The 11,879-nt window shown below is 33.1% G+C and overlaps 2 protein-coding genes across 3 annotated transcripts; one reads left to right on the top strand and one right to left on the bottom strand.

Moving 5' to 3' along the window:
* Positions 1-1,347: 1,347 nt before the first annotated feature.
* LOC11412143 (tubby-like F-box protein 5) lies at positions 1,348-4,982 on the top strand. Of its 2 annotated transcripts, none has more exons than XM_003611985.4 (5): positions 1,348-1,601; positions 2,224-2,615; positions 2,717-2,804; positions 3,868-3,997; positions 4,090-4,982. In XM_003611985.4, exons 2-5 carry the CDS (start codon positions 2,262-2,264, stop codon positions 4,766-4,768), a joined length of 1,251 nt encoding a protein of 416 aa, XP_003612033.1. In that variant the 5' UTR covers positions 1,348-1,601; positions 2,224-2,261; the 3' UTR covers positions 4,769-4,982. The 2 variants fall into 2 exon arrangements, with proteins under 2 accessions (XP_003612033.1, XP_039690760.1); XM_039834826.1 differs by having other exon boundaries at positions 1,348-1,659.
* Positions 4,983-5,442: 460 nt separating this feature from the next.
* LOC11412831 (U-box domain-containing protein 5) lies at positions 5,443-9,878 on the bottom strand. The gene is made up of 6 exons (XM_003611983.4): positions 9,856-9,878; positions 9,149-9,224; positions 8,746-8,931; positions 8,426-8,533; positions 7,106-8,283; positions 5,443-6,698 (listed from the first exon to the last, which is right to left on the bottom strand). Exons 2-6 carry the CDS (start codon positions 9,203-9,205, stop codon positions 5,924-5,926), a joined length of 2,304 nt encoding a protein of 767 aa, XP_003612031.3. The 5' UTR covers positions 9,206-9,224; positions 9,856-9,878; the 3' UTR covers positions 5,443-5,923.
* Positions 9,879-11,879: the final 2,001 nt, after the last annotated feature.

Here is an 11,879-nt window from a genome sequence, read left to right as displayed (position 1 = left end):
GTATGCGTGAATCAAATTATTTTTATGTAATAAAAAAAAGAACCAAATCTTTTTTAAGTTTTTTATTCTTAAGAAGCCAATCATTTTTAAGTTAGTTTACAAAATATCTTTACAAATACATATTTGGCATTATTTGATTGAATATACATGTAAAAATATCTTATATTATCAGAGTATGAAAATTATCTCTAAATTTATTTAGTAAAAAATTTAAAGTGAATATTTTTTATTAAGTTGTCAAAAATAAACAAATGTGTTGTCTTTTCCATGTTGCCATTTAAAAATAGTTGAAAGAACAATTGATTCAAAGATAAACAATATTCTTTCAGCTTAACTAAATGTTATACATTTAGTATTTTTGAAGAACACCTTTGGCAGATTCAAGAAGTGGCGAGAAAGACTCGAGCGTTGCATGACGAGTTTATGATTTTTTTACCAACTTCCGAGCTATGATACATCTATGGATCACATCTTATCGCGTTGGAAACCACCTCATAAGGGTCTCATCAAAATTAATGTGGAAGACAACTTTCTTGAAGACATCTCCCGTCTAGGAGTTGGTAGAGTTGTTCGTGGCCATGATAGTAGTTGAATAGCAGGGTTCACTCACTTTAAAAATGGCAGTGATGCAATCTTGGCAGAACTTCGGCTATTTAACTTGGGATTGCTACTTGATATGATCTTGGTTATACAAGCATTATTTGTGAGAGTGATTGTTTAGAAACGGTAAATCATATTCACAACTTGAAAAATACAAGTTTACATGTATATGCCTCTGTGTTACTAGAAATCTCGGATGCCTTGCATCATGAGACTGTAAATTTAGTTCATAACATCTGTGTTGACTTTATGGTAAGGAGGCTTCCTACTCCGCCTGCTCAACTCACTGGAATCGTCCTCTTAACGTCTCTCATTCTAAGAGACAAACTAATTAGTTAGCATTTTAGTTTTTTTTCCTTTTCTTTTTTCTTTGTTATATTGTAACACCACACAAAAAAATGTTATACATTTAACAGTGTTAAATCGGTTACTGTTAAATCGGTTGATAAATAAATTTACCATTTATTACAATCTTATTTAACTAGTATCTACAGTTGCGCGCGTAAAGACTTATGGTTCACACCAAAAGATAACACATTTTTATTTCCTCATTAAACAAGACAAGACAAGATTAAGACAGGAACACGATAATTCACTCACTCCTAAATAAACTAAATCCTCAATCTCAAAAACTAACGAACATGATCACCACGTGTCATCATCTAAGAGCTAGGTTGCATCATAGATCGAAGCACTAGATTATGTCCAGCAATAAATTAAGGTTTCGCTTTCTGTAACGTTATTTATTTACTAAATTAAGATTTTTTTTACTCATAACATAAACATAGGTTGGATCCGTTTCATGCCACACCATTCCGGTTGCGGAATCCATTTTTCACGGCGGTGTTGGTGGCGGACCCTCCTCGGGTTTTCGCCGGAATTTTCAACGCCTCCTTCATCTCCTTAACCGCCTTAAAAACCTGCGTGTTTTTCTGCCTCTGTTTCTCCGATTTGGTTCTTCTTGTTTTATGGATCCGGGTTTTAGAAGCTTCATTATCAAGGTTTTGCTTCTCAAGTTGTGATTTTTTTAGCTGATTTGTTCGTTTAAGGATTTTTCAGATGTTGGGTCATTTTTCATTGTGATTATTATTTTTTGTTTTTTAATACATTTTTGTAAATTATTATCACAATTTGTAGATCGTTGGGACCATGATGTTTGTAAATAGTTGGAATTCGTGATATATACAATATGAAGTTTTTGTTTTTGTTGCTGTTGATGATGATGTTTTTAGGTTATTGTTTGTTATGTTGTTGTTGGATTGAAAAATGTGTTCTTTTGTGATACTAAAACGAAGTATTTGCAAAAAGCTAGGTTTTTGTGATGTGGGTAAACATTTTTATAATGATTTATGAATGTGAGCAAATAGGGTTTTTTGATGTGAATGTGGGTTTTTCTTGTTTTTAGGTTTTGTAAAATTGTGTTAGTTAGGGTTTCAATGCATTGAATCTAGAGCTATGTCTGCATCCGGTGTATCTATTTGTACTTTGTAGTTGTTATATTATTTGCATGTGTATAGATATTAGCATACGAAAATTTGGTTCAGTTCACATTATCATAACTTAAGCATGTTTTTCTCAACTTTAGAGTGGAGAATGATTTTGAATCTGTTTTGATGTTTGCAGTAATTGCGGTGGAAGTAAGATTGATATGCTGAGCAAAAATGTCGTTGAGAAGCATTGTACGGGAACTCAAGGAGATGAGGGATGGGATTGGTAATACGTCGAGGAGAGGTGTGGCAAGTAGGCATTCACAGCGTCGGACAAAGTCGCATATTGTTCCTGATATCACTCTAACATCACTTGAACCTATTCAGCAGGGACAATGGGCTAATATACCATCTGAATTGCTACTTGATATAATTCGAAGGGTAGAAGAGACCGAGACTTCTTGGCCTGCACGTGCTGTTGTCGTTTCTTGTGCTTCTGTGTGTAAATCATGGAGGGCCGTTACACAAGAGATTGTTCAGACTCCCGAAGAGTGTGGAAGGTTGACGTTTCCTATTTCGTTAAAGCAGGTGATTAATTCTTCACTCCTTTTTTGGCGCAATCGTTTTTTGCTTCTTTTCCATTTTGGTTGTTCCATATCTTATGCTCTTTACTTTTTGTTTATGAATAGCCGGGTCCTCGTGATTCTCCGATACAGTGCTTCATCAGGAGGGACAGAGAAACTTCTGCGTATCTATTGTACTATGGACTGGTGCCATGTAAGTTTGCTTCAATGTGGATAATGTTGCAGATGTACACGATTTCTTTCATTCTTTTTTCTCAAAGGGTGTCATCTTGCATTTGAATTTTGAATCACTTTTGAAAATTTGGAGTTTATGAATTTAGATCTTGAAGTTCAACGGCTATTTTATTGCACTAAATATGTAGGGTTTTTCATATATAAATCAAATCACTACACATCACAATTACGTCATCATCTTGAGAATTTTCTCAAATTAATTACTTGGTGTTCGAACATGTGCATTACTTGGTTTCGATCACGTGCACATGTGTGAGATATTCTAAATAATAAATATACAAAATCGATTTTCTAAATCAAATTCACTACACATCACGATCACGTCATCATCTTGAGAACTTTCTTAAATTAATTACTTGGTGTTCGGACACGTGCACATGTGTGTGTGAGATATTCTAAATAATAAATAGACAAAATTGATTTTTTTATTGTAATGCTAAATTTTAGGGCTAATTCTACGGCGTAGACCGCATCAGACCGATCCTTGAAAATTGCTTAAAACTGTGATGCAATCAACATTGCCTCATAGTTGAGAAATTAATTGTTCGATGTCGATTCGACATAAAAAAGGGAGACGGGAGTATGGGTGCCTCAAAACTCAACTCATTTGTTTCCCTTTATTTGGGTGATTTTAAAGTGCCGGTCCACCCTAAGGCTGTCAGATTTTAGATCTATATGAATGAACTTCTTTTTTTCATTGAAAAACTAGAAGTGCATTTCTTTGGAGTCATAGTATGAAATGAGATAACGAAAATTTGAGTCAAAAAACTGCAAATAGATGTTCTTTTTCATTAGTGGATTGAAGTTGAAGTTGTTTACTTCCAGTTTCAACTGAGACATTGACACAACGATTTTTTTTTTTTTTTTTTTTTTGAACTTCTTACTTGAATGGGACAGAAATTGGCTGAACCTATGGATACGCCTCAACCGATTTGTGCTTTGTTTTCCTCCGTTCAATTCACCTTAATGATTTTGAAATTGGTATTTGAGAAGCTTGTTCTCTTCTATTTTTTCTTATACAGCTGAAAATGAGACTGATAAGCTGTTATTAGCTGCCAAAAAGATAAGGAGGGCAACCGGCACTGACTTCATCATATCTTTGGTTGCTGATGATTTTTCTCGTTCCAGCAATGCGTATGTTGGAAAACTCAGGTAAGTATTGGTTGATAGAAATTTTACTTGCCCACTTTTCAAATTTCCAACACTCTTTATTCTATCTGCTAACTAATGATAAATTTTGACAGGTCCAACTTTTTGGGAACTAAGTTCACCATATATGACAGCCAACCTCCACACGGAGCTGGAGTTCAACCAAATAGCCGGTCCAGTAGGAGATTTCATCCTAGGCAGGTGTCTCCGAGAGTTCCAGCATGTAACTACATTGTTAGCACCGTTGCCTATGAGCTGAATGTTCTCCGCACTAGAGGGCCGAGAAGAATGAATTGCATCATGAATTCTATACCTGTCTCAGCTGTTCAGGAAGGGGGGAATGCTCCAACTCCTACATCTTTTCCTCAAATTACTGATGATCATTTTTGTTCTGTGTCAGCACAAGAACAAAAAGGTAAAGATCCAATTGGAGATTTAAGCAATTCAACCCTCACAGAGTTGTCGGTACAGAGCCAAGGGCCATTTGAGTCTCTGGTACTCAAAAACAAGTCTCCCAGATGGCATGAACAGCTGCAATGCTGGTGCCTAAATTTCAAGGGCCGCGTTACAGTGGCTTCAGTTAAGAACTTTCAACTTGTGGCTGCTGTTGAGCCATCTCATAATGTTCCTCCTGCAGAGCAAGAGAAGGTTATCTTGCAGTTTGGAAAGATTGGAAAAGATATATTTACTATGGATTACCGTTATCCACTCTCTGCCTTCCAAGCCTTTGCGATATGCTTGAGCAGCTTTGATACAAAACCAGCATGTGAATGAGATCCTTATGGTCATAGTCCGCTGGTTTTTTTTCATCTATATATATGTATAATATAATTTGTTATGCACAATTCTTCAGCATGGTGAAATGCAGCCTGACTATCAGTCATTAGTATTATCTTTTATGTTAGTTGTTGTATCTGGAATTTTAACCTGTATGTTGTTTTATAGCCCTGCAACTAAATTTAAATTTAGCGAATTTTCACTTATAATATATAGTTGCATTGTATTTCTCACCACACATGTGTATTGCTGTTGTCGCTCGATTGTCATTGGTTATCATCCAAATATGCAGGTGGTGCATACATACCTATTTGGCACGAGTTCAACGGGTAACTCTCTAATTTCGGATGACACCAAGGTTGAATTTTTCAATCAGTGACACAATAGAGTTTGCAAATAGGATGATAAATTGATGAGAGAAATAACAGATCTTGTTGCCAGTCGATAGGTTTCAATAAGAAACACCATTCTCAGTCTTGTTGCTGCTGATGCTGTAAACAGCCTTCTTACTAATCTAATTTTTCTAGTGAAAGTTTCCACTACATAATCTATTCTACAACAATGCCAAATAATTTATTTATGCTTGATTTGTTTATGCTTGCTCCTGAGTCATCAAATATTTAATAGTTATTACAATTAAATAATTAAATACTTTTGTCAAACAATAACAATAATAACAAGCACATTAAGGCTTAAAATCTAGAAGTGTTTAATATATACACAATAAGAATAAACAAAATAAAATTGGAAACTGGTCTCTAGGATGTTGACAGGATGAGGGAAAAGGGAAAACTATAAGCTATTCTAACAATTAACAAGCCCTACTGTTACAGTGCCTACTGTAAACATAACCACCACCACCACTATACATTACAATTACAATACCTGCTGTTGCAGTCCAAAATTAAGCAGCAGATGTATTGCGAATGAATATTTAGAGCTAAGAATGCTACAATATGAGATTTAGTAATATTCTCAAGAAAGGCAAAACCAATATATCACACACATTCACAAAGATTAAGGCACACCATATATAAATCATATCTGCTATCCATCAATCCAAACTGGCTCTTATCAAGCATGTGATATGTATTCCCCCCACAATGGTATCACAAGGATATTATGACTTGAGAATGCTGAGGAAATTCATTTTCACCTTCTGGGTTTTGATGCATGTGGAGTAGATTTCGAGAACAATCCTAGTTTCTTCAGAAATTGTGATTTCTTTGATGATCTATTTTCTTCAGGATGACTGTTGGAATCTGTAGAACTGTTGTTGGTAATTGGCTGAGAGGACCTATCTTCATTCTCAACATATTTAGCATCTCTCAAAATATGAAGCAATTCCAAGGCACTTTCCTTTCCTTTATCATTTCCATTCTGTGAGATATAGAAAAGAGGAGTGATAACATCTTCATCCAAAATCAACTTACAATAATCCACATTTTGAGAACATGTACATAAAGATAGTAGAACATCAAGTGCATGTTCTTGCTCTTCATTACTTCCACTCTCAAGTATTTCAGCAATAGAACTTATGCATCCCTTTGTTTCAGCAATAGAATTTCTACCTTCTTCAGTATCACAAATGTTTTTCAATATATATATGCAGTATCTCAAAACAGCTCTGTCTTTGAAAAAAGGTAGCAATTTTGGGATGCAATTGACAGATACCATGTGTGGACAAACTTCACTGTTGAAGGACAAATTGTATATTATTCTTATAGCATGTTGTTGGCACCCTTTGTTATCAGAATCAAGTAACTTTAAGACAGAAGTGAGTGCACTGGATGCTGCAATTTTGGCTTTACTATTTCCATCTCCAGAAAGTTCTTCCATTATGGCAAGTACATCTCCTATCACTTCTGAGTCAAGAAGATTTGCCAACTTTATGAATGTATCTTCACTTAGGTCAGCCATACCACTTCTGCATTAAAATTTCATAGAGAAGTCATTCTAATATCAAAGCCAGTGCGAAGATAAAGTAATCAAGCCAAACTAAAAACTTGCATCAATCAACTTGGTCACTGAAATTATTAATATTTCAAAATATTTTCTGAAATTCGAAATCCTCAATCATATTAGTCCATGTCGGACAACCTTAGGAACTAAATTAAATGAATTATTTTATTTCCTAAATTAAATCCTTTCTACAATTTCAGAAACTTTTGGGTGATTCACTTTAGGACAATGCATCAGATAAAGAGAACGATTTTTGAACCATGAACAAGACCGCATTTACAATTGAAAATAGTTTATATGGATAAATGTTAAATAATTTTTACAGAACACCATACAAAGACCAAAATTGGGTAAGGGAAGAAGAAATCATACCTGCAATTGTTCACAAATTCCGACAGAAGCTGAGTTCCGGCTCTCAGTGCTTTTAAGTCATGCCGATCATTTGCATTGCTTAAAAATCTGACAACTGGTTCGACTAAATTTTCAGCTGACACTGACAAAATAGCTTGGCTATTGCTTTTCATATGATCTTTCAAATCTTCAATGACCTTGCATTGAGAATCCCATTGAAGATCATGAAGTTGAGGCAAGAGCATCAAATCTGTATCATGTATCTCTGCATGAACTGTATCCTTGTGAGGATGAGAATTTTCATTACTCTTGGTCATCATCAAATTCAAGGCATGATTGGTCTTAACTCGCGACACATCGGAACTAAAACTATTGTCCAATGATCCAAGAGACATGTTAGTAAGATCCATTGGCAAGTTTAGATCATTGAAATAACTTCCCAAACTCTTAATGGAGGTGATTGAAGCATCCAACAACATAAAATCTTCTGTATGTCTACTTGGATCAGGAATGGTGACACCATTATTTTTGCACCACTTTGATATCAAGTCTTTCATGACAATATTTGGAGTCAATGTCATATGAGGCAGTTCCTTTTCTGTTTTTGGACATATAGTTTTACCCTCATTAATCCACTTTCTTATCCACATTCTTTCATATGTTACTCCAGAAGCAATGATAACAGGATCATGCATCAGCCTTGAGGATATTGGACACTTGTATTCCTCAGGTGGTGCCACTCTATCTGACTGATTCATCTCAGTTTTATTCTGATCATAGTTCATGCTATGATGTGACTCAACACGATTTCTTCGTCGAGAATCACGGCTAGAGTTATCCCTTGCAATTGGTTCTTCGCTACGAGAATAAAAATTCTCCATGTGTTCTCCCACCACCATTAAGTTTCCATGCTTTTTCATTAGATACATAAGATATCTCAAGATCGTCTTCTTTTTTGGGTCATTTGGTCCAACTTTATCTAGAAACTTCTTGATAGATCGTCTCTCGATTAAAATGGCCTTTTGAGATGTTATATTCAGTCTTGGTGCTGCAAACTGAAGAGCTTTAACTTCAAAGTCGTCCACGGAATCTGAGGTTGAACCTTGATGAAGCAATTCTCTTACAACTCTCCCAGCCTCTTCTTCAGCAAAATCCAGAACAAATGTAGCATACTCAAGATCATCAATTATTCTAGAAACCTGCAACAGAAAGGATAAAACACAGTTTGGATTAACTTGTTTATGGAAGTTTTTTCAAATACAATAAGTACTTAATTTTTAGTTTATGAAAAAGCACTCACACTTATAAAAAAGTTAGATGATGAAGAAAAAATTGACTAACCTCTACAGCCAACATGACTGGAACCATACCCTGAATGGGAATTAAGCTTTGTTCTAATGACTTTTTCGCTTTTTGGCATCTTGAAAGTACTGTTTCTCCTGTCACAGCCTGAAAGTAATATTAAAACCAACAAAACTATTATGCAACCTGTTAGTATAAATAAACCATTATATATGTTATGTATCGTTAATATTATCATTAGCTCGTATTTTTCTTATCCTCAAAAGCTTGATTACAAAACAGTGTTCATATTTCATTGACTTGTTCGGAAAGCTATGCAAGTTAATTTCTGTATGTTTTTAAAAAGAAAAAATACACACCAGGTAGAGTTTGCTGCATTCGGAGCAATGTTGCAAAAGTAATTTAGCTTTCTCAATTGAGTTGTTCAGAAAACATAGAGACTCTATTCCTGATGAACATCTTGGTCGTGCTTCCTCTATGTCTGGAAATATCCTCATGATGCTGTCCACTATTTTCATCAATTCTATGCATATTTTACTATGTACCTGTTAATTAACATAAATTCTGTCAATAGAATCCTTAGTTCGAACATCGAAGTTATAGGAATTTAAGCGAAGATATGTGAATGAACGACAAATCAGTTACAAATCAGATATCGTTTGTTAGTTAGATTGGTTAGTTCTGTTAAGAGTTTGTTATTCAGAAACACCTATGATATGATGAACAAAATAATGAAATGCAATGGTATTTATTTATGTGTACCTGAAAGGAGAGGGTATTTGGAAAAGTCTCCACTATTTCACCACTATTGGTTCTCATCAAGAGGAGTGTCCTACAGCTACATATCAGACATGGAAAGAACATATATTAAGCAACATAACAGATTCATGAATCCTTAACTGTAATGAAAGAACAAAATCTACTAGAGAAGGACAAATTTATTTTGGAATACTCTGGTCAATAGAGTAAAACAAAAGTAATTTTCATCACCTAAATTGAGAAGTGAGAAGAGGTCAACTTTCAACAAACATCATTGAAAGTAGAAATATTATATGATATTCTGCAATATATTTTTATATTATTACTCAACATACAATAAAAAATAAAAAAAAACTATTATATTTATATGATAATTTGCCATATAACTTAGTACATGTTTGGATTGACGGTGAGTTTAACATAATCACGGTGAACCACTGTAATTTTGACAAAAGTTACATTTTATAGCTTCAACAAAATCATGGTGTCACCGTAATTTTATCAAACTCACTATCCAAACATGCACTTATAAGTCTATCCAATCAAATTGTAAGCTATCAAAGGTTGATAAATCCAATAGTTAACAATTTGATTGGAGAGGAGTATAGAGTTTTCTTGTACTATATGTGTCATCATGCTACCAAACACAGTTTGAACTTTGAGCTTAAGGATAAAATAATAGAAACTTTAGAATAAGGAGAATGAATTGCCTAGAATTACACGCTAATAATTCAGAAGAAAGTAAGTAACCTTTTTTGAGCTTAATATTGAAGAACCACCAAATATGCAAGTAACTTCCAAACCAATAAAGTGCTAATGGATTTCAGTTCTTCTTAAAGAAGCAAAATAGCCATTGATTTTACTACTAAGAAGTAAGGTGAACAAAAAACAACGGTTCAATGAAATTTGTATATTGGTGTAAAAAAGTGACATATTTCATAGCTCATGAGATTGTTGGAACAAAAGAAATAAAAAAAGGATAAGCTAAATGATGTTTTAGTGAAAATAAAGCGAGCATGGCCATGAAAATTGAAAAGGATAATGAATAATGATGTGTAGTCATGAAAAATTAAGAGGTATTATTGGCTAAAGTATGTGATGGAAGGGTTTCAAGGAAAGAGGGTCTAGTCAACGTGATATTCTATTGATTTAGGCTTTATTTGAATGTAGGGTTTTTGCATGACCAAGTCGACCAAACATGAAAGAAAACAAACAACCTCATCATATTGCGGCTTTCTATATCAGCTTATGTCACCCAATAGTGAAATATAATTTGGCTTTTTTTTGTTATCATAAATAGAACTTTTTTCCTTAGAAAAATAAATAGAACTGTTTTAATTTTTTCGTCTTGTTATGGTATTCAGTTCACATTGAAGAATAGAATAATTTCGAAGTTTTTTTCACATTTGAAAATAAAGATAAAGAAAATAAATAGTAAAATGATAGATAATTTAAAAAAAAAATTCACCAGAATCAAAGTTTTTTACTATTAATTTTCATGTCATCAAAAAATAATTAATAGAATAAAATAAAACAAATATAAAGTCATCATAATTGATAAATAGTCCCATTATTTATTTTTATATTTCTAATTGTACTGATATTATTATTATTATTAATGAAATGTTATAAGCATTTTTTCTTAAAAAAAACTTTGAAATTTCAATATAACTAATAAATTTTCATTACCTTCTTAAAAAATTAATAATAAGTGCTAGTAATTGTAAAAAAAAAGTTATTATATTAGTACTAGTACAACATTTAAGCATATTGCTCATGATGACCATAAAGTGTCATTGTTGTGACATGTGTGTAGGGGTTTATAAGGTTGGATTAGCCTCCAATATCTGGCCAACTCCATCTAAAAAAGTATAAAAATATGGACCGAGTTGGATAATTAGGTGAGTATGACTTTAAAAATGAAAAAACCCATAAAAAATTACGAGTTTTGGTTAAAATCAAACCCAAACACATTTACTCAATAATGACAATATTTTTATTTTTATTTTTATTTTGATCGGGAAGAAAAGTTTACAAAAAATTTTGTTAATAAATCAAGTCTAATTTTTAAAATTGACAAAAGACATTCGCTATATTGAAATTCAAAACATACTAGAGTTACAAAATCAGATGTTGCAATTTTTGGTTGTTTTAATGTTAATGCAATTTTATCAACTATTGGTGTATTTTTCTTTATCATAAATGTAAAGTAGAATATATTAAATTGGAGTGGTGAAAGTAGTATTAATTAGTATTATAATTGAAAAAAAAGTAATTAATATTGTATTGAAAAATGAAATGGATTAATTTTTCTGAAACAATATTTTTTTGCAAATGGTTCGATTATTAAGAAAGAAGAGGGAGTAATTACATATTATACGTAACAGCCGGCAGACTCCATTGAATAGTATGCTGCGACGAGCACTGCCTAAATAAAATAAGTCGTTGTCTATAGCTATCTAATACTAAGTCTTGTAGTACTAGTACTCTTTTGTTAAGTCAAAAGCCTTATATTAAGGTAAGGTGTGGAAAATTATACAAGTACTACAAGTAGGTGATGTTGACAACAAAATCATTTTCACGCGTTATTTTTATGCATGGTACTTCTTTTTTTGGACAAATTCAGCATGTTAGCAAACAATATGAAATCAAAATAATAGTTTGTAATTCAACACCACTCATTGGTTTTGGAAAAATATCGAGCTTGACGCACTTCTTATTTTGATTGGGACGT

This window comes from Medicago truncatula, chromosome 5 (assembly GCF_003473485.1).
Source record: "Medicago truncatula cultivar Jemalong A17 chromosome 5, MtrunA17r5.0-ANR, whole genome shotgun sequence".
Lineage (NCBI taxonomy): Eukaryota > Viridiplantae > Streptophyta > Magnoliopsida > Fabales > Fabaceae > Medicago > Medicago truncatula.
The sequence above is the reverse complement of the archived record's forward strand: the minus strand, read 5'-3'. Positions and strand labels throughout refer to the sequence as shown.

Bases quoted from the DNA above. Each gene is read 5' to 3' on its own strand.
- LOC11412831 (XM_003611983.4), bottom strand. From the start codon at position 9,205: ATGAGAACCAATAGTGGTGAAATAGTGGAGACTTTTCCAAATACCCTC. The intron at 8,932-9,148 runs GTACACATAAAT...GTTAATTAACAG, and splicing joins CAAATACCCTCTCCTTTCAG to GTACATAGTAAAATATGCAT. The intron at 8,284-8,425 runs GTTAGTCAATTT...TTTCTGTTGCAG, and splicing joins CAGTCATGTTGGCTGTAGAG to GTTTCTAGAATAATTGATGA.
- LOC11412143 (XM_003611985.4), top strand. From the start codon at position 2,262: ATGTCGTTGAGAAGCATTGTACGGGAACTCAAGGAGATGAGGGATGGG. The intron at 2,805-3,867 runs GTAAGTTTGCTT...TTTCTTATACAG, and splicing joins GTACTATGGACTGGTGCCAT to CTGAAAATGAGACTGATAAG. The intron at 3,998-4,089 runs GTAAGTATTGGT...AAATTTTGACAG, and splicing joins GCGTATGTTGGAAAACTCAG to GTCCAACTTTTTGGGAACTA.